This window comes from Callospermophilus lateralis, chromosome 6 (assembly GCF_048772815.1).
Source record: "Callospermophilus lateralis isolate mCalLat2 chromosome 6, mCalLat2.hap1, whole genome shotgun sequence".
Lineage (NCBI taxonomy): Eukaryota > Metazoa > Chordata > Mammalia > Rodentia > Sciuridae > Callospermophilus > Callospermophilus lateralis.
Window position 1 is genome coordinate 57,663,884 of NC_135310.1, and position 26,647 is coordinate 57,690,530.

Genomic DNA, 26,647 nt, shown 5'->3' on the forward strand with positions numbered 1-26,647 from the left:
AGCCCATAGGTTCCTCTAAGCATAGAGGGCACTGATGGCAGGCCTATCTCACAAATGATCCCTCTAGTGGGCCTGATTCTTTTTAAATTAGATCCTAAGCTAAGCCAACTCACGTTTAGTCACTGTCTCAAACATTTCCTGTCCATCTTTCTTTCTTGATGTCTTCTTGTAGAGTACTTTCCACATGCACAGTGCCCCACATTTCAATGAGGCATTGCCAATAATGAATAGTTGTTCAGAGTTTTGTGCTTTCACAGGTGAAAAAGATGCCTGAGACAGAGAAAGCCAGTTTTTCCTCTTTATATATTATGTAGATCCAGTGTTCACTTGCCACCTCAGTTATTTGGCCCTTGAGCTAACATTTTAGCACTCTCCAGTATAATAAATCTTCAGTATTATTGAGACCTTTGGAAAGTATGAAATTTAAGAATGGTTTTATAACAGGTTTTTTTTTTTGCCCATAAAATTCATATACAGGGGCTGGGGATGTGGCTCTAGCGGTAGCGCGCTCGCCTGGCATGCGTGTGGCCCGGGTTCAATCCTCAGCACCACATACCAACAAAGATGTTGTGTCCGCCAAATACTGAAAAATAAATATTAAAATTCTCTCTCTCTCTCCCTCTCTCTTCCTCTCTCTTTAAAAAAAAATCATATAAAGAGGATAAAAACAAAACTGTATTTTTTTAATACTTAGTCTTAGGCCTTTGAATAGGTTAAACATGAACTAATTAAAGGTCTTATTCCTAGACACCAGCTGGAATTGTAGTTCTGTGAAATTTGTGCATAAGAAAATGGCAAGTTATATTTTGAAAGATTTGGAGAAGTAGTACTAAGGGTTCTTTGGGGGAAGGAGGAGCAGTTTCTAATTTGACAAGTCTTAATATTAAAAAGATACTTATTTCTCATTAGGAATATGAACTCATTTTCCTCATTTCATATTTCTTTGGAATTTTAAGCAGTTAGTGACAAAAAACTATAAAATCAAAACCAGAGCTACACATGACATTGAATATGTGATGTTATTTCTCTATTCATTTATTCTAATGTTCATAGTCTTATATCTGAAGCTATTTAAAAGAACACTAAAACTCCCAATTTGCTTTGCCTCTGGACAATATTTAATATATATCATTAATCTGAAAATCAACTTAAATTATAGTGGTCTGCCTTATCTAGTGATTTCTATCCAAGGTGATTATGCCTTCCTAGGGATATTGGCAATGTCTGTAGACACTTTTGGCTGTTAGAACTAGAGGATGCTACTGGTGTCTAGAGGTTAGGGATCTTATTAAATAGCCTACAGTATATAACCCCTCATAACAGATTGGTACCATTAAAAATACTACTGTAGTTTTAAGCATCATGATTTTTACCCCTTCATGTTTAAAACACTAGAAAAACTAGGCATAGTAGGAACATACCTCAACATTGTAAAAGCTATCTATGCTAATCCCAAGGCCAACATTATTCTAAATGGAGAAAAATTGAAAGCATTCCCTCTAAAAACTGAAAAAAGACAGAGATGTCCTCTTTCACCACTTTTATTCAACATAGTCCTTGAAACTCTAACCAGAGCGGTCAGACAGATGAAAGAAATTAAAGGGATACGAATAGGAAAAAGAAAAACTATCATTATTTTCCGATGACATGATTCTATATTTAGAAGATCCAAAAAAATTCCACCAGAAGACTTCTAGAACTAATAGATGAATTCAGCAAAGTAGCAGGATATAAAATTAACACCCATAAATCGGATGCATTTCTATACATCACATAGAGCACTAATCTCCAGGATATGTAAAGAACTCAAAAAACTTAACACCAAAAAAACCAAATCACTCAATCAACAAATGGGCAAGGAACTGAACAGACATTTCACAGAAGAAGAAATACAATCGATCAAAAAACATCTGAAAAAAATGTTCATCATCTCTAGCAGTTAGAGAAATGCAAATCAAAACTGCCCTAAGATTTCATCTCACTTTAGTCAGATGGCAATTATCATGAATACAAGCAATTATAAGTGTTGACAAGAATGTAGAGGAAAAGGTACACTTATATATAGCTGGTGGGACTGCAATTTGGTGCAACTATTATGGAAAATGGTATGGAGAGTTCTCAGAAAACTTGGAATGAAACCACCAATTGACCCAGCTATTCCACTCCTTGGTTTATATCCAAAGGACTTGATAAAATCAGCATACTATAGTGACACAGCCACATCAATGTTTATAGCAGCTCAATTCACAATAGGTAAACTATGGAACTAGATGCCCTTCAACAGATGAATGGATAAAGAAAATGTGGTACATATACACAATAGAATATTACTCAGCCTTAAAGAAGAATGAAATGATGACATTTGGTGGTAAATGGATGGAACTAGAGAATATCATGCTAAGTAAAGGAAGCCAATCCCCAAAAATAAAAAACCAAAAGTTTTCTCTAATAAGCAGATGCTGATCCATATTTAGGGGTGAAAGGATAGGCAAGAATGAAGGAACTTTGGATTGTGCAGTGAGGAATGAGGGCAGGGGCTGTGGGGATGGGAAGGATGGTAGAATGAGACAGACATTAGTACCCTGTATACATGTATGATTACACTACTGGTGTGACCCTGCACCATGTACAGCCAGAGGAATGAGAAGTTGTGCTCCATTTGTGTACAATGTGTCAAAATGCATTTTACTGTCATATATAACTAATTAGAATAAATTTTAAAAATTAAAAAATAAAAATAATTGCCCCTCTCCCCCAAAAGAGTCATGAATCTCAACAATTTCAATTTTTAAAAAATATTTTTTAAATTGTAGATGGACACATGCCTTTATTTTATTTATTTATTTTTATGTGGTGCTGAGGATCAAACCCAGTTCCTCACACATGCCAGACAAGTACGCTACCATTGAGCCACAACCCTAGCCCCATCAATTTCAATTTTTTGATCATTTTTATTTCTACAGTGACTTTTCCTATACCTATAGAAATAAATCATTTTGTGCCATCTTTAATCTCTTTAGTGTGGCACAAAGAACATAATCATTTAATACTTCTGAATTAGGTAGAAAAAATATCATTGTCTGAATATCATGTAAGTAAATAAGCCAAATTAAAAATAGAACAACTAGACATGGGTAAATTCACATCTGAAATAGCATCAACAACAATTTACCGGGCTGGGGATGTGGCTCAAGTAGTGGCGCGCTGGCCTGGCATGCGTGCGGCCCGGGTTCCATCCTCAACACCACATACAAACAAAGATGTTGTGTCCGCCGATAACTGAAAAATAAATATTAAAAATTCTCTCTTTCTCTCTCTCTCTCCTTAAAAAAAAAAAAACAACAATTTACCCACTGAATTTTCACATTATTCTTGGATGATAGATACTATTATACTGACTTTTAAAAATATCTCCTCATTAGCAATTCCCACCATGGGAAAATAATTTATTATTTATAGTTTTATATTTGCGGATAGATTATTTTAGGGACAAGTAAAACACATTTGAGGATTAAGTCTGTTTGGAATTTGAATATTCTGAAACATCTACAAGAAAGATCTTCCCTTACTGGAACTTCTCTAAATTCAGAAGCTCTCCAAGCTTCCCTTCCTAGGATTTAGAAATCTGTAATCTGAGATTTCAATATCTCCTAATTTTAAAATTTCTCTATGATATGTAACCATTAGTATCTGATATCAACTGAACAGACAGGGAAGTTTCCAAAAATTAAATACTAATTTTCTGCAAAGTCTTTACTCATGAATTGACAGTCATTCCCTTTGTTTATTATTCCCAAGACAAATACAGAAGTATGATCATATATGGATACTAATTAAATTGAATTTTCTTTAAAAGATTGACAAATTAAAAGGCAAAAGCTGATATATGAAGTTTTTTTTTCATTTTTTTTTTGGGGGGGTGATACTGGGGATTGAAGTCAGGGGCACTCAACCACTGAACCACATCCCCAGCCCCTGTTTTAAAAATTTATTTATTTATTCTAATTTGTTATACATGACAGCAAAATGCATTTCTCATAGTAGACACAGAGCACAATTTTTCATGTCGCTGGTTGTACAGAAGGTAGAGTCACCCCATTTGTGTTTTCAAACATATATTTAGGGTAATGATGTCCATTTCATCCCACTGTCTTTCCTATCCCTTTGCCCCCTCCCTTCCCCTACCTCCCCTTTGCCCTATTCTAAAGTTCCTCCATTCGTACCATGTCCTCCCCCATCCCCATTATGGATCAGCATCTACATATCAGAGAAAACACTCTGCATTTGGTTTTTGGGGGATCCCAGTCCTATTTTGTATTTTATTTAGAGACAGGGTCTCACTGAGTTGTTCAGGGCCTCTCTCGCTGTTGCTGAGGCTGGCTTTGAACTTGTGATCCTCCTGTCTCAGCCTCCCCAACCACTGGGATCACAATCATGCGTCACCGTGCCGGGATTGAAGTTTAAATATACTATGAATCTTATGAGCTAGGGAACAACCATTAACTCATCAGAATACAGAACTTGGTCTCATAATTTCTTGGATACACTTCCTCTCAAACCTTTTCCATAATGAAATTGCAAAATAACCATGTGATTAGAAGATTTTTCCACTGGTGGACTTACCTGTTACTTCTTTCTTACTGTGAAATGAATGGCATGACAGAGCAGAGGCAAGGAGGCATATAATGACTTCTTAAAGGATTGAGTCAAAAAGGTCAGAGTTTCCACAGCATGGTGACAGCTTTGCAGACGCTCACATCAGGATAGCTGAAATAACAAAGACCAGCAAACGTTAAAGCTGAGAGTACCAAAAGGCCTGCTTTGGCAGCTGTCTGCAGTGCATCCCCATGAACATAGTAACAACTTATCCAAGGCCCCAGTGACTAGGGAGAGTGAGGACTATAGCCAGGAAATAGTACATTGCAGAGCAATGATTGAAATGCCCCTGAAGTAGGCCCAAAAGCTGAACACAGACAACCCTTTTGCTAGTCCAATGGAGAGATGCAGCCTTGGAATCAGAATGGCAGCTTGGTAACAGGTGAATGTACTGTGTGTTCTACACCAACCTGGGATAGGTTGATCCTGGAGAAATGGCAAGACATGAGCATTCTGACCATTGGAGTTTGATGGAATAGAACTTGGCCTCCCTGAGCACCACAGAGGACACTCAGTCTCAAGAGAACTGCCATCTTGCTTTTGAGCCTATTGAACTGATTTTATAGTATAGTAGTATTTTGACAGTTTTTGTGATCAAAAAGTTGCTGTGTTTACCATAGCCAAATTACTTAGCTTCATGATACCTTGTTATTTTTTTAAAAATATTTGTATTTGTTCTTTTTAGTTATTTGTGACAGAATGTATTTTTTGACATATTATATATATACATACATGGAGTATAACTTCCCATTCTGTGGTTGTATATAATATGGAGTTACATTGGTCATGTATTCATATATGAACATTGGAAAGTTATGTCAGATTCATTCTACTGTCTTTCCTATTCTCATCTCCTCTCCCTTCCCTTCATACCTTGTTATTTTGTTTTAAAAAAAAATGTGTGTGTGTGTGTGTGTGTGTGTGTGTGTGTGTGTGTATGTGTGTATATGTATGTATTAGAGGCTGAGGATGTGGCTCAGTGGTACAATAATCGTCTAGCATGTATGAGGTTCTGGGTTCAAACCCCAGCACTACCAAAAAAAAAAAAAAAAAAAAAAAAACCCACAGGGCTAGATTGCCCCTGTTACTTCCGATTTTAACATTCGAAATAGCTTTTAGTAAGATGTAAAGATTCCTCAAATTGCTCATTTAGCTTCTTAGTCATTGTTCACAGATGAGACAGTAAAAAATTGGAAGTTAACTACTGCCACTCAGGCTTTTCAAAATAAGTAGTATAATATGTGGTGAAATGAACCGGATTTAGGGCAGGAAGTTGATGTGCATCTGATACCCTCCCCTGCTTTTTTAAAAGATGGATACTTGTTTATATCATTGTTTAAATTTGAATAAGAATTTAGTTCTTAGTAAATAACGCTTGTTTAATTTTATCAAGACAGAAGACTGTTCATTTATTTTTGCATTCAAATGGAGTTTAATATGAAGGTCTTCATTTTGGGACTTAGGGAATGTTGTACATAAACTTCAGTGTCCTATGATCAGGACCATAGAAAAATACCTTTGTATTAAATTACACTCTGCAAAGCTAGGCATTGTTTTCACATGCTAATAGATGGACTTTAAATTTGTATTTATTTTTAATCTGTTGCCTAGTATTAAAATAAATTTGGATACCAGCAGCTCATAATAGTTAATAGCCTATATAAATGAGTCCCAAGACACCTGTTCCTTTATTGTTAATGAATCCCAATTATATGTGCAGGAAGAGAAGAGTTCCTGTTGATTCTTTGTCCTAGCACATCTCCCTGTCTCCTGTGTGCATATTTAAATGACATTAAGAAATGTTGTTTCCTCTTGTTTTCTGTCATCTCTAGAATTCTGCCAGACACACTTAGTCTCTTTAATAGGTTGTTTGTTCCTAAATGCATTAGGGTGGTATTTTTCCTGTTTTGTGTGTTTTGATTTTGTTTTTTTTAGAATTCAACCTCAATCATGTTTTATTATGGGATTTGATGTAAAATTATTGTGAGTTAATAGCACCAGATACACAAATAGCCAAATAAAGTTTCTCAAGGAAAGAATAAATGACTTATGGAAATTTTAGTAGTCTGTGGAAATGTAAGAAAACAAACAAATGTAGAAATCAATTCCAAGGTCATTGTATGGTCATGGTTTATCCTCTGAGATTACTTAATTGTACCTCTTTGTATTTTCCATCACTGACAATTTGGAGAATTTGTAATTTTTTTTCCTATTTACTATTTCATATCAAGCAAATAAGTCAGTGGTCTTGTTATAAGTAAATTGAAAGGAGAAAGCCATATAGTTAAAGAACTATTATCACAATAGTTATTTTTCTATATGTAGAATTTTGTTATAGCTTGAAATAATGTTTGTGATCTATGTCATTGATGTCTATTCATTTTAGGGGACAGCATATTAATAGGTTTAAAAAACATGTTTAGAAGGAGTGCTATAGAAGAATGTAGGTGTTCTTTTTATCTTTGGAGTATTCCCTTCTCCCAAACCTGAATTTTCATTTTATTACTGTTGATGATAGTTTAAAGGTCATTCTTTTAATGGGTTGTTTGTTCCTAAATGCATTAGGATGGTATGATATCTGTGATTATGATATCATAGTATGATATTAGACTATGATATCTGTGAAATAATAAGTGAGAATTATACTGCTGATCATTTCAGTCAGTTCTTCAGAATATCTTTTAAGTGTCTGGAAAATCCAGCAGCATTTATTTTGTTTAGTGTGCAGAATACATCATAACCAGCTGACATACTATGAGTGCATCCTGAAAGGAATGAAAATAAATTACTATTCACAAATCTTCTTGGCGGTGACAATATTGCTAACAGGAACATTACCATTTGGAATAGTTCAGGAGGAAAGTTCTTTCACATCTCTGTACTATATTTCGTTGAACCCTTTTATAATTTTTTTATCATACCAAATAATTCAGCATAACAATGCCTGTTTCTTCAGTTTTATGCCTCTCTCTAATGAAACACTGAATGCTGTGTCCTGTAGAGTTGGAGCGGTGATTTGCAATCCCTTGCTCATTAGGGGTAAAGAGAAACATGGGCCACAGTCTCGGGTGTTTTGTTTTTTGTTTTGTTTTGTTTTTAAACCATGGCAGCATCTTAGAATTATCTGAGGAACCTTTCCTCTGCCTGTGCTGGGGATTGAACCCAGGGCCTTATGCATTCTAGGCAGGGACCTACCACTGAGCTACATCCCCAGCTCCTGAAGGGTATTTTTAAAATACACGTGCTTGGGCCCTACCACCAGAGATTCTGGCTAAATTGGCATAAGTTGGGAATGTATTGTTATATTTACTGCTCTTTGAGTGGTTCTGTTTTGCTGAGAACCACTCTTAGATGGGCACCTCTTAGAAGAAGTTAAGCTAAACAAGAGCAATTAGTTTCTAAATAGTGTTCCATACTGAGAATTCCACAGAAGGAGGCAAACTGAAGACCCTGTGAGAAGGGCTTCTAGTTTGCAGCCACTGAGGCAGTGATCACTCACTGGAGGTAGGCATGTTTGTTGGGTGGATGAGCTCGAGGATGGGAGATGCTGTAGCCCCACATGAAAAAGGAGATGCTTTCCTAGGCTTTCTAGGCTTTAATAATTTCTAAATTTACATTATGGTATAGTAGTTTATCTAGGATAATTTAGAAAACATTTTCCCTTTTTCGAGTCAAATGTAAACCTAGAACAGTATCTAAATGAAATCTTTTAATTGAAAAAAAATTTTTTTAGTTGAGCCATAATATACGTCCCATCATCTAAATTTACTTTTATAAATATACGTACTTCTTTTCTGAATTGCCAACATGGATTGTCCTGAACCGTGAAATACCTCACTTCTAATGAACTTAATTTTGTGTAAGAAGTATAGGAAGAATGTGTAAGTGGTACAAATCAGCAAATTTAAAGATAGATACCTGAGTAGAACTTTAAAGGAGGGAGAATTTCAAAGTACAATTTACCAGGGGCTAGGGTTGTGACTCAGTGGTAGAGTGCCCATCTAGCATGTTCGGGGTGCTGGGCTCGATCCTCAGCACCACATAAAAATAAAATAAAGGCATTGTGTCTAACTACAACTTTAAAAAAAAACCCAAAATGTTAAAATTACTATTTACCAAATATTGTAATTGTATTAAAAATGGCTATTTATATAATTAAATATAGTCAATATTGTACTGAATTTTTCAGAGGCAAGCATTCTTCAACCTTGCTTGGAAAATTCATCAAGGCCTCTCAACTGAGCTTAATAAGGTTTCCTGGTGCCCTGGTGGAGCCTTAGATTCATGGCTAGTCCCTTGGAACTGATTTCCTTATTGATACAGGGTCACTGCTTATAATGGGTTGATAACATGCAGAAATTGCCCGTTCAAACTTTTACTACAAGATTAATCACATTTGTAGTTTTTTGGCTGATTTGGTTTTCTAATAAATAGTACCTAGCAACTTACCACAGTGGAATTCAGAACACCTGTATTTTTAAAAGCCACTACTATATACATGGAATGGAATCTGATTTTTAAACAGTTTACAATTTGTTTTACAATCTATCATTTATTGTAAGGAGACTCTTCATGTTTCTTAATTTCTCATTTTTGTAAGAAAAAATGGCAAAAGAATATAATTTTGGACACGATTCCAATTTTATTATCTCAGTCCATTATTTGTTCCTCATCAGATTCATATTTGTGGTTGTATGCCCTGCATGGCAAGTGCCGAGAAAACATTTGTACAACCATACAACGTTGTGCCAAGGAAGACTGTTGACTCTGTGGAATATAGGGACTTCACTGTTCAAGATCTTCATGTGTTTATTAAAAGAGAGGAATAAAAACACCAGATACTAGTTAATTATATTCATTTGAATTGCTACATCTTGTGATTAGTATATTACATTTTATTAAATAGTTTAAGTATATTCAATACAGTATTACAGCACTTTTATTGATATACTGGCAAAGAAACAAACATGACCACTCTTTACCATCTGTTTATAATGCTATATAAAGAAGACCATGTTGGTTGCCATGGAAACTACATTTCTAAAACCACTTAGTGTTTGCTTAAATTCTCCAGTCTTTTAAAGTCATAAGCTTTTTCTGAGAAAAAGAATAGAAAAAAATGCATTTTAAAATGTACAGTGATTTTTTTTTCTAAAAGTCTTTTTTCAGTAAAATTCATTTATGTCTAAGCTGATATTTTGCATCAGGATTTCATGAATTAAATTGAAGGGCTCTTAATTTGAGAATCTTTGGTATTTTCAGAAACTGGGGAGAAAATGTTAATGCTATCCTATTGAGTGGTGCCAATAATCTTTTTATAGGCAAATACTTTGCTTTTTCAGAAAAAAAAAACTTTTTATTGGTATAATAATAAAAAGGAGTCTGAAGAGTAACAAATGTAATCATACGGTATTTGAGGAGGAAAGGCGGCTGTAATGTAATTACAGTGGCTAACCATGTTTTGTTATTTCTGTCATATTAGCTAATATGAGAAAAATTATAGCAGGGGAGTACTTAGCTTTAAACAGAATGGTTCAGACTTTTAAAAGTGTGGCTATTAAATATACCTTGTTGTAAACACTAAAATCAATTGATATTCCTGGGAATCAATCACTATTCTAGGGAAGAAAGAGGTAAAATACATGCTTTTCTGTTGTTCTTACTAATCTACATACAATTAATTTTTCCTAATCCAGAATGATTGTGTACAATTTTGCTTATACAAAGATGATGTCTATGTAGACTAAAATAGCCTTTTTCCATTTCCTTAAAAAAATTCTTTATTGTTCAATGTCTTCAAAATTATTCATGTTTTTGCACTGGTGGCAGATAAAAGAGGATTGCATCTATTCTAGCATTTAGTAAAGTCAAAAATCATTGACTGTATATATAACAATAGTAATTCTGATAATAGTAATAACTAGTGCATGTTGAACACACAGCAATATTTTATATGCTATATGTTTATCTTTAGGCATCATAATAATCCTACAGGGTAAGTCTTATAAGTACACACATTTTCTAAATCAGGATTTCTCAACCCTAGCACTTTGTGATAGGGGACTACTAGGTATGTCGTGGGATAATCAGAACCAGCAACCCTGGCCCCTATCCTCTAGACATCAGTACTAACCCCTCAAGTTGTGATAGTCAAATATCTCTAGACATTACCAAAGTCCCCTGGCACAAGTGTGTGTGTTGGGTAATCACCCCAAGTTGAAAACCACTGCTCTCCGTCAACCAGCCAGATTAACTTTTTTTCTGTTAGGCCTAGTTTGTACACGACCATTTGGTGTTAACATCTGTTGACCCTACCACCATCATTTCTAATAGTTTCCAATTTTGTTCAGTTATTGGTGAGCATAATAAGCAAAATCCATGTATTCTGATAGCCCTCTTACATCCAGGATTTTGAAAACTGTTTTGCAGCATAATAAAACAAATGAGATGGTAAAATTACGTATCCAAAAAAGAGAATTTTTAGTAGAATTTTAGAATCCTCTACTGAGTTCAGTATATTAAAAATGTGAGTAAATCCATGTTATTTGCATGTATTCTTCTATAAATGCCAAACTGAGGTTATTCTTTTTTTTTTTTTTTTTTTTACTACTTACCTAGGTAAGAATACTTAGTACAGTTTGTGTGAATCTTTTCTGCAGTACTGGAAAATTAGAAGATAGTTAATCCTTACAAAGTTAAAAAAAATTTAGATAAACTCATAACAACTTAATAATAAGGCTTATTTTCTGATCTTTTTGAAAAAGAAGTGTTTTGCTGCATTTTATTATGAAAGTTTGCTTTTAATACAAAATATGTTTTTAGCAACATTTTAAATTGTGATATTTTAAAATGGAACTCAATAGGTCTCTGAATTGGTAAAGTTCACCAAATTTCTGATTCATGAAATTTCTTTCTCAAAAGTCTTAACCTATCAGTCCACTTCCCTAAAGTCTCATAAAATAAATTATTTTTCTCTGACAGGTTATTTTAGAAATGTATGGCAATACATGGCTCCAATTATGCTGTTTGGTAGGAAATTATTAGGTCTCACTATTGTTAATTAAAGGAACATTTTGGAAAAATGCAGAGAGAATAATTGCTTTTTTTTTTTTAGATGTATGAGAATGTTAGACTCTTCAGATAAGTAATTGTGCAAAATGATCACACTGAAATTTTAACTACTATAATTTTTATGTAGGCAATAGTTAGCACAGTGAAAATATCATATTTTAAAATCAGATTGAATGGGAACCAGAGTATGCAGTGAGGACTATGTTTATTTCTTATATTATATAGCACTTTTCAGCTCTTGAATAATATGGAACAGTTAGAAGCATTCACTAGGCATTGATTTAAGTGTAAAATATTTGAAGGTGATTTTACCTTACTCAAATGGTCAGATTGAAATTGTGCTGTTATGGAACAAACTGAAATTGAGATGGGAAGAATACAACATCATTTCTGTGATCTTCCTGCCAAAGATACATAACCTGAATCCAATCCCAAATAAATGTCAGACAAACCCTCAATGAGAAAACTAGTACAAGATAGGTGGCTTATAATCTTCAGAATTGTCCAGGCCACAAAACTAAAACGATGACTAAGAAACTGTTCTTGATTAAAGTGACCCAGAGAGTCATGGCAACAAAATGCAGTGTATAATTCTGAACGGATCCTTCTTACCATAAAAAATACTATTGGGATTGGTGAAACATGTCAAGAGGTCTGTGATTTAAACAGTAGTGGTATTCCAGTTAGTTTCCTAATTTTTGATGGTTGTATTATGGTTATTAAGAGAATGTTCTTTTTTATAGGATTTATACCCTGTAGTATTCCAGGGTGATGAGCTACCAATCAGCAGCTGCTTTTTAAATGCTTTGAGAAAAGTTCTTTGTTATGTACTTGCAATTTTTCTGTTAGTTTGAGATTACTTTTTATAAGGGAGACTGGGGAAAAAACTGTAGGCTGTTGTTTACTAATGCTGGGGTTAGAATCATGTTGCTACCACTTACTTATTGCCTTTTTAGATCTTAGTTTCCCCACCTGTAAATTAAGATAAAAATACCTGTAAGATAAAAGTACCTTGTAAGCTTGTGTAGGGTTTAAGTAAATTAAAAAACAAATCTTTTAAAGTTCTTAGTAGTGCCTGCAATGAGTATCGGGTATTATATTATTTGGGTTTATCACTTTTATATTTCTAGAACACAGTGGTCATGATTGAGTTCCTAATGTATCAATGAGCAGTATTTAGGATCTTGAACTATTTACTAGTTATTTGTTATGATAAAATGACCTTTGGATTGGTAGAAATGTTTCAGTATAGAAATCTGATCTGTTCCAAAAGTAAATAAAGCTGGAGGATATAAAGGAAGGATTCTTGTGTGGGAGTGCCTAATAATAATGATCACAAAGTTACAAGTTTGTCCTGAGTTAATTTGAGCTGATCTCATAGACCTACAAATCTTACAAACCTCCTACATTGATAAACTCTGTTTTTCACCTACATAATTATGAGTTACTATCTTCATGGTTTTCAGAGACAGGCTGAAATACTAATTGCTTTTGTACTAATTGTTTACAAAAAAAAGTAATGCTCTGCTGTCTTGTTTATTGTTGTCTTAGCATAATCTCTGCCCTATGTATGCCTTGTCCAGTCACCTGCCATCTGCCACTGTGGACCTCTGGACTGCTCTGATGCTGAATACCCTTAACTGTCCACATCCCACTTGATACAGAACAAGGACTTTTTGTTACTTTCCCTAACTTTGACCTCTTTTAGCAGGAAGCAGTTTGGAGATGTAATCACTCATTTTTTTTCATAGCAATGGAACGCAGAAATTGACAGTTGGGAAGTGCAACAGTGGTCCACTTTATGCTTTAAATATAGCCCTTGCTGCTCTGCCACTGCAAACTTATTTTTAAAATGGACATGTTTCTTTCTTTCTCTCTCCCTGCTCCTCTCTAATTTCCCTCCCCCAATCTCAGGGAAAACAGGATTACCTTTTTTCCCCATTTTAGGCAGATTTATCTGTCCCTGAGTACATACCCACCATAGGAATGAAGTAATCCTGACTTTGGGGATGGTACCAGAACATCCCAGAAATTACTATATCTCAAATTAACAAGTGGATGACAATTCCAACAGAGAACACATGGAATGTCGCCTTTGAATCACCTCTTTAAAAACCCCCTGTTCCTTCTAATGGGCAGAATCATAGCCTCTGGGAAGGAGTACCCTGTGTTTCTCCTTTCCTAGCAAGGCAATAAAACTTTTTTTCCTTTTTCTCAAAAACAAAAAAGAAAGAAATATGATCTGTTGTGCTACAGGTCAGCACAGTGAAATAAATGTAAAGCAAGAAATAAGGAAATGTAAATACTGGATTTTTAAAAAATTGGGTAGTTATAGAGCTTAGAAATTATCCATAATACCTGTTTTATTTTTGCTTGATATTCCAGTGATTGTTAAAGACTATACCTATAAATAAAACCTAGCTTGATTGTTTCACTACTAAATTCTATCTCCCTTTACACTCTGGAGTCATATCCATGCCTTAGCATTACTTGTCTCTGGGAACCAAAGAACTTTAACAAATAACTAGTAATTAAGGTAGCAGCTTTGTACACAGATCATTCTGATTTTGAATTCTTTCTCTCCCACTTTTTTTTTCCTAATTAAAAAAATTTCTTAAAAAAAATTTTTTTTGAGACAAGATCTCGCTAATGTTGCCAGGCTGACGTCAAAATCCTGGATTCAAGCCATCCTCCTGCCTCAGCCTTCCCAGCAGCTGGGATTACAGGCATGCACTGGCTTGGCACTCCCACTGCCTGGCTTCCCACTTACTTTTGACCTTTGGCAAGAAACTAATGTCTCTGAGCATTAACTCTCACCTATAAACTGGAGGTGATATAGTGCATGTGTGGTGTGTATGTGAACTATGAAGTCCATGGTACTCACTGTAAAAGTATTAGCTTATTTCCTACCTTCCTCCACCCCATTGCATAATTACCTTACATCAAAAGGTCAGTCAAAAGGTTATGCAGGTAGATGTTCTCAAGTTCCATTGCCTTGTTTGTAGGGTGGGGTAGATTATGTGAGTTACTTTCTATTACTTTTTTCTCATTTCTAGTGAAACAAAGGGAATCATTTTCAGCTCATACCCAGCAACTTTTCAGGAAGGATAACTCAGAAACAGCATCCTAATGAGGCAAAGCTTGATGATAACAGTATTTTCATTTTCTACACGTTGTAGCTGTAATGCTGTCCTTTACTCTTTTTTGCCTTTTAAAGACTATTTTAATATTAATTAGGACAAAATCTAGCTATTAGGATGGGAACAAAAAGTCAAACCTCATAAGTAATTAGGTTTCAAATACAGATTTTTTTGTGTCTCATTTTAATATATTTTTGGGAATAAAAACTGTTTAAATTATTTCTGTTAACTGAGTTGCCCTTCACTCAACTATTTCTGTAAAGAAATTCACATTTTGCCCAATTTTAAGAAAAGGACCCAAGATTCTTGGAAAAGAACAAAGAAATTATGATCTTCTTCCCTAAAGTTGTGAATTTGTAGACCATATTAGAGGATCAGCTGTCACAGACCACCAGAAGGGCACAGCGCCATGGGTAACAAGCTGGGCCTGTGCAGATCCTCGTTCAGTGTAACATTCCTTGGCTGTGGGCTAGACCCTGGCTACTCTTACAGTCTGTGAGGTTTTGTTTTTATTTTTTTAGTTTTGGTTTTTAACCTGGACAGCACTTTCACTGTACTGCAGACTTTTCTCAGCATCTGTGTGAATAGGGGCTATTCAAGACTTCCCATGGCTTTGTGTTTAATGAGCCCTGGTGCCCTGGCTCTGTGCTGCCTGGGACACTTGTTGAACATGCCTGAAGACCCCTCTGTTGGTCTTGCTCTCAATACACCAGGCCTGGAATCAAAAGACATTTCAAGAAGGTGTTCAGAAGAAATAAACTTAATTTTTTTTCATGCCTCTTGCCCATAAGGCACTTTTGGGGCGTGAAGTACCAGAGATTGAACTCAGGGACACTCTACCACTGAGCCACATCCTCAGCCCTATTTTGTGTCTTACTTAGAGACAGGGTCTGACTGAGTTGCTTAGCACCTTGCTTTTGCTGAGTCTGGCTTTAAACTTGAGATCCTCCTGCCTCAGCATCCTGAGCCTAAGGCACTTTTTAAAGCCCCAATTTTTAGTCATATTTCCTGTTTATTCTCTGAATTTTAATTCTGCTGTATTCTTTATCTCCACTTTGGGGTAATATGAACTCCAGTGATAGACATCTAAATTGAACCCCATGCTATACAGCTTTATACTTTCAGGTAGAATATATTATTAAACAAGAATGTATTGAATATCTTTGTATGCCAGGCACCATTTTAAGCACTGGAAATTCAACTGTAGTCAAGTAGACATGCAGTAACATATTCTAGTCAAGACAAATCATCAAAATAAATTATATTCTATAAATATGTAGTATATCTGATGACAGTAACTGATAGGGAGAAAAAAAAAGTATCCCTGTGATCCTCAGTATCCCAGAAAACTGGATGACAGTTACCTCAAACAATTATTGTTCAGTCAGATGAGAGGGCACACATAAAAACTGGGGACACTGTGGTGAATTAGAAATTCTACCTCAGGGAGCTTCCCAGACTCTCTTTAACTTGCCAGAATAGAGCAAATGTTTTTTGAGACTTACATTGCTAAGATAACCTGTATGTAATTTATTCCTGGTATATCCTCATTAAATAGGTGCCATCCTGTTCATTAAGTGCCATGTAAATGAAACTTTAAAAAATTGAATTATGTTTTTCTGTTGACACACATAATTTGAAAGGTGCTCCTATTATAGTAATCCTTCCCTTTTATTGCCTCTGTTGGTGGCTATTTTAGACATCTATAAGGTCTTAATGTTAATTGGGTGGCAACATTTGTGATTATGAGAGCTAATGGGTTTGAACTTAGACAGCCAATCATGGGATCTTTTCTCTGTTGGAAACTCTTTACATGGAAAAAGAACATAAGTTATCTGTTCTGTCACTCCTGTTCCTTGTAGTTCCCTTTGTCTTGGCCTCCTGTATCTTGAATTATGTTGACTTTGAAAAATAAATGAGACTTTCTTAAAAATTTTGCACTTCCGAATGTTGCAGTAATATGGTTTTATGTCTTATTTTTTCAGTAATGTTTTAAACACACTTTTCCTGCTAAAATCTGTTGTATTTGCTTTGCTGTTCCCCCCCTCCCCCTAACATGCCCTTGAGGTATTATCTGTTTCTCTGTAAAGTATAACATCATTTTTCCCCCCAACTTGCTGAGTTTTGCTGGCTTCCATCTGCTATTGTGTCTTTTGCATTTGGCTTTAGTCTCTTAGTAATGTGTTATGTAAATGAAAATCGAATGACCTTCTATATTTTTGTCTTTTTCAATTTGTTCAAGTACAAATATTCTAGATTTTGTACAATTGAATCCCTTCATTAGGACCAATACTTCAAGAGCTAAATACTCATTACTTACTTTGAAGCATTCTTTTTATAAAAACATAACTACTTACAAGAGTGAGTAAAACCATAGAAAATGATACAAAATTAATCTGAGAGCTGTTTTGTTGCTTTTGAGTGACAGTCTATTGAAACTGAGACTGTGCATTCAGAAAAGCACTCAGTGCTTAGGAAACACTCATTCACATCAGGTTGATTTATTCTTTGCACAAACGGGCTGTGGTAGTGGGAAGTGTAATTCACAACACATTAGCTCTTAAGTCAGTGTCACTGCTTGAGTGGTAGTGTGAGGCTTGCATGTCTGTGCAGTGTAATGATACCTGTATTCCAACACTCGATTTTTCTACTCCTTTGCCTCAATCCTAAATTGATTTTTTAAAAAGTGTGAACAAAAGGGGTCTGTGCATAAAAATCACTATATGTGATCATTTAAAGAGTTTTCAGTATAATAAATATATTATTTTTTAAATGGCCTCATTTCTTTCCATTAATACTTTAAAAAAATCTTCAGTTATCATTCCAGTGGGGAAAATCTTTGCCGTTGTTATTTTCTGGTGGTACGTTCAATTCAAAGGTGGCTGGGCACATCTAACCACAAATGTGATCAATTAGTATTAGTATATCATTTTAAATATTTTTTATTTCAATCATATTTTAGTAAACTACTAGTAATTAGAAACCATTCTGAAAAGCTCCTGTCTTGATTTCCCTATCTCAACAAACCTTATACCCTACCCCCATTCTATTTTCTCTTTTTTCCTTTTTCCAGGCACCTGTCGTCTTCTGCCACATGCCTATCAAACCTAATTGCAGCTTCGGGAGGACTTTGGTGAGGCAATTCCTTGGTCATGGCTGTCCCTCAGGAATTTAATTCGAATGGGATGTGCATGTGGCCCTGGAGCCATGTCAATGACTGCTACAGCTCCCAGATTCTAAAGGCTGGTCACCTCAGGCCTTAAAAGTTGTTTCAAGTCTAGGACAATTTAGTCTCAGGATAGATATGGCAGTAATAATGTAATTTGGGTCATTTTGTCAATGGAAATTAACCTTCAGTGTTCCTGCTAATTTTATATAAAAATCTATGACATACAGACTATTTTTAGTCTCTCTTAAACTATAGTGCTTTAAAACAATTTTCATAAGCATTTATTCTTTTCTTTTACAACTAATAATTACCGTCATCAAATTGCTAAATGTGTGTGTGTGTTTAAACATATCTTCTTTAACACTATTTTTAAAAATTTTTATCATTCTTAAATTTTTTTAAAGTTGGAGATGGACAGAATGCCTTTATTTGTTTATTTTTATGTGGTACTAAGGTTCAAACCCAGTGCCTCACACATGCTAGGCAAGTGCTCTGCTACTGAGCCCACTTCTTTAATACCATTTAAACTTTGGCCCTCTGACTAAATCTTAGAAAAATTAAAAGTGAAGTATGGGAACCAAAAACACACCCAACCTAGTGCTCTGGGGTTCATTAAATATGGGTTATTTTTTTTTCTTACAGTGAGAAACACACCTTATCTACCTTTAAAATTTTTTGTTTTTTAAAATACAAAGCTTTTCTCCAGATTGAAAAAGAGATCCGTGAGTTGTATGCAGTTTGGAAAACAAATCACCCAGAAACTAAAAATCCACTAACACTCAGTACCACTTGATAATATTTTACTTTTTCCTATTGTGTTTCTTTTCATTTTTAAAGAACACATTTCAACACATAGAAAAATGCATGAACTTTCTGTGTATTGAGCATCTAAGAATGATACCCAGATGTAAAATGTTAACTTTCACCCTATTTATTTCTAGTTTTTGACCTTGGGTTTCTTTGTTTATGTATGTGTGTGCATATTTTCAAACATAATCAAGATATTATTATGTATCCAGATTTATATTTTTTTCTTTAACATTTTAAATGTTTTGTCATATCCTGATTTTTATTTTATCTTGTTTTATTTTTGTGGTGCTGGAGATGGAACCAAGTTCTTCTTGCATGCTAGGTAGTCATTCTATCACTGATCAATAAATTTGCAGTATTGCTTTGTTGTAACACAAAATTTGTATATTTATGGCAGCACAATTCACAATAGCCAAATTATGGAACCCCAACCCAGATACCCATCAATAGATGAATGGACCAAGAAAATGTGGTATATATACACAATAGAGTTTCACTCAGCCATAAAGAAGAATGAAACTGTGGCATTTACTGGTGAATGGATGGAAGTGGAGAACATCATGCTAAGTGAAATAAGCCAGACTCAGAAAATCAAGGATTGAATGTTTTCTTTCTTATGAGGAAGCTAGAACAAAATGAGGAGAGGGGAGGGGATATGATATCATAAAGATGTAGGGAAGACCAATGGAGTAGAAGAAGGGGATTAAGAGGGGGAGAGGAGGGATGGGAAGGGGGGAATGTGTAATGAATTTAACAAAAACATATTATGTGTACATATAAATGTACATACAGTATGTACAATGTGAATTCCACCCTTATGTATACCTATAAAGCATCAAAAATAAATAAATGGTGTGGGGATATATATAGCTCAGTTGGTAGAGTGCTTGCCTTGAATGCACAAGGTCCTGGGTTCAATCCCCAGCACCACAAAAATAAATAAATAAATAAATAAATAAATAAATAAATAAATAAATAAACAGGTGAAAGGAAGATTAGTAGAGTAGAAAAACAGGGGAAGGCCTAGGGGCTCCAGGGACTGAAATGGAGTAAATCAGATTCTACGCATATATGATTTTGTCAAAATGAACCCAACTATTATATGCTGCTGTTCATATCACTACAATGCACTAGTAAAAAAAAAAAAAATGTGCCATTGTATGGACAGGTTTGTTTTTAAAAGGTGATAATTTAATTTAATTTTATGTTATTTTCTAGCTCTTTTAATATATCATATTCTATGATTTAAACCACTGTTTTTCAAAAAACTGTAGTTACAACTCATCAGTGGGTTACAAAATCAATTTTAGCAGGTTGCAGTTAGAATTTTTAAGGCAACTAAAAAGTAGAAAAGACCAGGGTATACCTCAGGTTCTTTGGCAAAAATTGTACATATTTTCATCAATGTCTTTAGTTGTCTGCATGTAATTTATTTTATTTATTTATTGTGGTACTGGGGATTGAACCCAGGGGCCCTCTACCACTGAGCTACATCTCAAGCCCTTTATATTTTTAATTGGAGACAGTGTCTGGCTAAGTTGCAAAGGGTAGCCTCATACTTGTGATCCTCCTGCCTCAGCCTCCTGAGTAGCTGGGAATATAGGTGTGTATGTAATTTACCAAAAAAAAAAAAAAAAAAAAAAAAATTAGCTAAAGGTCACAGTCATAAGCATTATTAGGCATCTTATCAATCTACCTACCTCATGTGTTTGAATTTAAAATCCATTTTAATGCTTTTTCTGGATATATTTATTAGGATTGGACATATGAAAAGTGGGCTAATAAAATAGTAAAACACACTTTATACTTCTGGGTTTTAGCACTGGAGGGAGTTCTTCCTCACAGGTGATTGTTTTCATTTAGTTTTACATTAGGGGGCTTTGAGCCTGTATAAGAATGATGATCCCTTATTAAATGGTAAGTTGTTTATTTAATATTAGATTATAGCTTTATCAAAAGATTGTAATTTAGATCATTTGTATAAGTTAGAATTCTGAATAAATAAATCTCAAAAGCATCTTCCCTTGCCCCAGTTCTTTCATATCACCTGTGCTCCTCATCTGGAAGTACCTTTGCCTTCTGTTCAAAGGGCAACATTCTCTCAGGAGCACAGCTGCAGTGGTGGATTCACTCAGTTCTCCCAAGTGAAAAACAAGGCACAAGGAACACTTCAATATATTGAGTTCTCTCTAAAACTTAAGGAACAGGCCCTTTAATGAGATATGATTTTTATTAAAAGTAATTTTTTAAATATAGTATTAAAATAAAAAATATCTTTCAGCATGTATTTTAAAGAATACACTGGGGGTATTTCTCTTGTGTAGCTATGACTTTTAAAGCAGTCATTATGTTTTAAGAAGAGGGACTCAGAACTTCAGAGCCAAATGATTGAATCTGGCAAATGGATAATAAGGAGCCATGAGAAAGTTGGGCATAATAACAGGTCTGTTATTATGCATAAGATGGAGAGCCTACTGCCCTACTCCTTGAAGCTGTTCATTCACTCATCTTTCACTTTCCTGAGATCTTTTCTGTGTCAGTTACTCTGCTTAGTTGCAGGGTACCCCCAGATGACTATGCCTGAGTGTTCTCAAGGTTCTTGTAGCCTTGTGAGGGAGTCCTGTGAACAATAATTAAATAGCAAAGCTGTGAAGCATAAACAGGCCTGGACTGTCAAGTCCAGATTCTGTTTAAATCTTGACTAATGTGACTAGTAATTATTGAACTTTTCTATTGCCAATTTTCCTCATTTGTGAAGAGATATTGCTAATTACTTTGTGTTTTTTTTTTTTTGTGTGTGTGTGTGTGAGAGAGAGAGAGAGAGTGAGAGAACAGTAGATACCTAGCATTATAGTATGTTACAGTTATTGTCTATCAGTGTTATTATCCCTTTTATTTCTGAACGTGTTAAGTGCCAAACTAGAGGTTTTTAATAAGTGCCCATGAACGAGTCAACTACTGCCTTCAGTTTCTGTATGCTACACTGTTGGAATTCTCTGCCTCCATTGCCCAGGTGTGTACAAGCTTCTTTATCTGTGTCTTGGATACCCTTTTATCTGTTTATAGAAGTAATGAATTCCTTTGTGTTGTTACTCACCCTTCCTTAGTCCCCTGAGCATAGGAATTCTCCAAGGTTCTTTTCTCTTCCTTTCTTTTCTTTCCCTTTTTATCTCTGCTGTCCCCCTCCATTCCCTGTTTTCCCTTTTCTCTTCTCTTCCCCCTCAGAAACTCATCCATCAGTTCCTACCGTTTAGCCATCACTTCTGTGAAGATGCTTCCCAAATCTATATCCATAGCATTTCCAGCTGCCTGCTGGGTATCTCCATCTGGAAGTCCTTGCATTCAAAGTTACCATGTCCAAAACTGAACTCATTATTTCCCCATTAGCTCCTCTTCTTTCTCTACTAACTGCAGCATCATCACCTCCAACAAACAAGTTTGAATCTTAAATTCAGCCCTTGCCTTTCCTTTGCTTCTCCATTCCTTGCCAGTTCCTCCCTTCCCCAGTCAGTCGGCCAGAACAGCTTGTCCCATCTCCATGCTGCTGCCATCCTTCAGCTTTTCTTCTCCATCCCTGTTGCCACTACCCTAATTTAAGCCCTCATTACCTCCCACCTGGGCTACTGGACCAGGCTCCTCCTAACTAATCTTCTCTCCTTCCCTCTGTTGTAGGGGACAGATGAGGCAAGATACTAAAGATAGCAGGATAACAGTTTTATTTGGCTGCAACCAGGTTCAGAGGGTAAAGCTTTCACTGTAATCAATTAATTGTCTGAACTCCGAGTTCAGGTAGTTTTAGAACTTTATGCCCAGCGGGTAAGGTGGGGGGCAGAAGTTCCCAGTCTGCAGACGTTCAATAAAAGCAGCTTTTTCTTTCACTGTTTTGGGCAAGTTAACCCTTCAAGGACAACACCTGAGAAGGGGAGAAGCTCTTCTCCCCTTTCTTTCCTCCCCCTGCCAGCTGTTACCATGGAGCCCAATTGGTAACTTGTCTTAAAAATGTAGACATCTCTGTGAAGCCCCAGCTCAAGGCCAGAGCCCTTGTTAAAGGCTCTGTCTTTTTAAAATCACATTTTGCATTTGCAAACACACTTTTACAAACTACTATACTGGATAAATGTTTGTGAAAAACTTGTAAAGGGGTGTTCAGCATCTGGAGTGCTGATTTCTTCCAGGTCGGTGACCAAGTAAAATAGAGCAACAGGAAAATAGGAAGTTTTCTTACATTGAATTCTTTTGTAGAGACTCTTCAGCTGATAGTCCTAAAATCAATTATGGTGAAGATTTCTGGAGAAGCTTAGTTAAGATTTTCTGTGGAGGAGGTAGTGCCAGTATACCTCCTGCATTCTACTGCCAGAGTAAATGGTATTAGGCCCAGAATATCAGGTTTAGTGTTTAGCTCTAATCACACCATTGTCTTGCTGACAAACCATCGTGCCTCCAGATTGCCTGCAGACCCAAGCCTAGTCCCTTTGTTCTTTAGACTATCTTTTCATGGGCTTATTCACCTGCATGTGTTGCCTGAATGGATAGCTCCACAGCTTTTGAACCTTTTCTCTCTTCTCCTTGTCACTGCTTATCCTGTTTCTTACTCCTGAAATAACCCTTTTTCCATTCCAGTATCTCTAGCACCATCCCATCTTATATTCTGTACTCAAGGAAATGTGACCATGTTTCAGTTTCTACCATAAGGGCCACCTCCAGCAATAAGGAATTTTCTTTTTTCCCTCTGTGTACTGATAACCTGTTTGTTACTCTACTGTCTTTATTACCTTTTCTTTATAATATTAAGCACATATTCAAATATATTATGAGTTTACTATTATAGCTGTTTTCTTACAGCTCATATTTCATTGTGTACCCCTCATACTTTGTACATTTGTGTTGAAATGAAATTTGAGAGGATATTTGAAAAAGTGCCATAGAAGTGATGTGAGGACTTGAGATACTTACAGGATTGAGTTAAGGAAGAAAAATGGTTAATAGTGTAGAAAGATATGATGAGGCATGAGCATCGCAGTCAGCCATGGAAAGCATAATGTGAGAAGGGAACGGAGCTGGCTTGCCTGAAGTTTCACCTACTCAATCTTTATGTCCACGAAATTGCCTAGTTATTAGGATATGTTCATCTGTTATAGATCTGGAGTAGAATTTTGAAAGAAATGTTTTCCCCTCAATAGTCAGCTTACAGGCTTTCAGAATAAGATTATTTAAAATTACTGATATATCTACATAATCTAAATTCTAGGACAGTGTAGCACGCAATGTCTATTTGAATTGAATCAAATGTTATTTTAGGGTTAGACATCTCAGGATGTCCACCAAGTTGGCCCATGTTTCTCATTGAGTATTGTAAAAGCCTTCTATCTGGATTCTCACACCCACTTGGTTTCCTCCTCTCTTCTCCAGCCAAGTTGTTTTTCTACACTGAGGAGAGAGGATTTGGAGAGGATGATTTTTTTTTTTAAATATCTGATTATGTTTAATAAAATGCTGTAGTGTCTTTGTGTAACTCTTTGGATGAACAGCAAAACTGTTACTAAAGCCTGTTCAACCTATGTGGTCCAATCCCTATCTGTCTCTAACCTTATTTCATACAATGTTCTCAGCCAGGGATATGCCCATTCTTGGGCTGTAAATACACTCCTCTTACCTGTCTCTTCCCACATGCTCTTTTTTTTTTTTTTTTTTTTGAAGATTTTTAAAAAATTTGTTCTAGTTAATCATGTTAATCATGACAGTAGATGCATTTTGATGCATCATACATAAATGGAGCATAACTTCTCATTCTTCTGGTTGTACACAATGTGGTATTACACCAGTTGTGTAATCATATATGCACATAAGGTCATAATGTCCGATTCATTCTACTATTGTTCTGTGCCCCTACCTTTTGCCTTCTTTACACTTCCCTCCACTCAATTCAAAGTACCTCTTTTCTTCCTTTGCTGCCCCCCTTATTGTGAATTAGCATCTGCATACCAGAGAAAACTTTGTTTTCTCTTTGTTTCTTTGTTTCTTTGTTCCTTTGTTTCTTTGGACTTAGCTTATTTAGCTTAGCATGATATTCTCCAGCTCCATCCATTTACCAGAAAATACCATCATTTCATTCTTCTTTAAGACTGAGTAATATTTCATTGTGTTTATATACATTGTGTTTATATTTCTTTCTCCATTCATCCATTGAAGGGTTCTTAGGTTAGTTCTGTAGTTTAGCTATTGTGAATTGAGCTGCTATAAACATTGATGTGGCTGCGTCAGTGTAGTATGCTGACTTTAAGTCCTTTGGATATAAACCAAGGAGTGGGATAGCTGGGTCAAATGGTGGTTCCATTCCAAGTTTTCTGAGGAATCACCCTCATTTCTTTAAATCTCCTGGAGGTCTCTTGCTCTCATAACTCTGTTCATCCCTAAAAGTAATTCATGTTGCATTTAATCATGATATTTTTCATTCAGACTGTTATCTACAAGAAGGGAGACCACAGCTCACCATTGCTTGTCATTATGTCCTCCACTGCCTGTTTAATACCATGCCTGGCATGTAATCAGCATTCAGTACACATTTTGACTGAATAAATTTGAAAAACCAACTTTACCATTCTCTAAGCTAGCATTCATTGTATGTGGCAATACAGGTTGAGCTATTCAAAATGCTTAACCACATGTGTTTCAAATTTGGGGGTTTTTTGTTTGTTTGTTTGTACTTCAGAATATTTACATAGTCCTTAAATCTGAAACTTTTGCAACCTGTATGTGATTTTACCATCTTCTGGATATGCTCCTGTTTGTGGATGTAACTCCTTAAAGAGAGACACTGATAGTAGATAGATCAGTGTTCCCGGTAAAATATGACCTGGATTATATGAAACATATTATCTTTTTAAATTTAGAATACCAGGAACTTTTTTATGCTGAGAAACAAAATTTCTTACTTTCTTTAGGATCAGAGCTAATTTTTGAGTTGTGGGCATCATCAGTTTATCTCAGTACTTTTAAAAAAAAATTGTTTATTCTGATTTGTTATACATGACAGCAAAATGCATTTCTCATAGTAGACACAGATTTTTCATGTCTCTGGTTGTACACAAAGTAGAGTCACACCATTCGTGTTTTCATACGTATACTTAGGGTAATGATGCCATCTTATTACACCATCTTTCCTATCCCTATGCCCCCTTTCTTTCCCTCCCTCTCCTTTGCCCTATCTAAAGTTCCTCCATTCCTCCCATGTCCCCACCACCAACCCCCATTATGGATCAGCATCCACATATCAGAGAAAACATTCAGTCTTTGGTTTAGGGGGATTGGCTTACTTCACTTAACATGATATTCTCCACCTCCCCCCATTTACTTATAAATGTCATGATTTTATTCTCTTTTAATGCTGAATAATATTCTATTGTATACTGTACTGTTTTTGAAGGTGTTAATGAAGTGAATGTCAATAAGTTGCTTTTAGAAACAGTTATTTAATTAACTTAAGCTAGTATCCAATTGTTTTTCTTCCTGACCTTTTCAGTACATTGATAGTGATGCTTGCAGAAGAGTGGGGTAACTTTTGTTCTTCGGGAAGGGAGAAAAATGAACAATATTTGTAGGAGATTCTATATGCAGGTAGAGTGGGGGAAGACAGATGGGAGGAGACAGGGAGTAAAAGGAAAGGAAGGAATTGAAAAAAAAGTAGATCATAAAAAAGCATCAAAGAGAATGTAATTTACTGATAACTTGATCTCCTACCATATGCTTCACAGAGTTATAGGCTTTATCCCTGTTATCTCTTCCCCACCATGAGTATGGAAAG

The 26,647-nt window shown here is 35.5% G+C and overlaps 1 protein-coding gene and 1 pseudogene across 4 annotated transcripts in view; one reads left to right on the forward strand and one right to left on the reverse strand.

Moving 5' to 3' along the window:
• Positions 1-26,647, forward strand: part of Pdss2 (decaprenyl diphosphate synthase subunit 2) — a 256,744-nt gene that overhangs the window by 70,401 nt on the left and 159,696 nt on the right. For 2 of the 4 annotated variants that reach the window (XM_076858376.1, XM_076858375.1), the window contains exon 2: positions 17,941-18,000. The exons of the other annotated variants lie outside the window; for them this stretch is intronic. In XM_076858376.1, the coding sequence (XP_076714491.1) occupies positions 17,941-18,000 (60 nt within the window). The remainder of the gene's footprint in view (positions 1-17,940; positions 18,001-26,647) is intronic. 4 annotated transcript variants of the gene reach the window in all.
• On the reverse strand, positions 4,716-5,189 carry LOC143402420 (succinate dehydrogenase [ubiquinone] cytochrome b small subunit, mitochondrial-like; annotated as a pseudogene).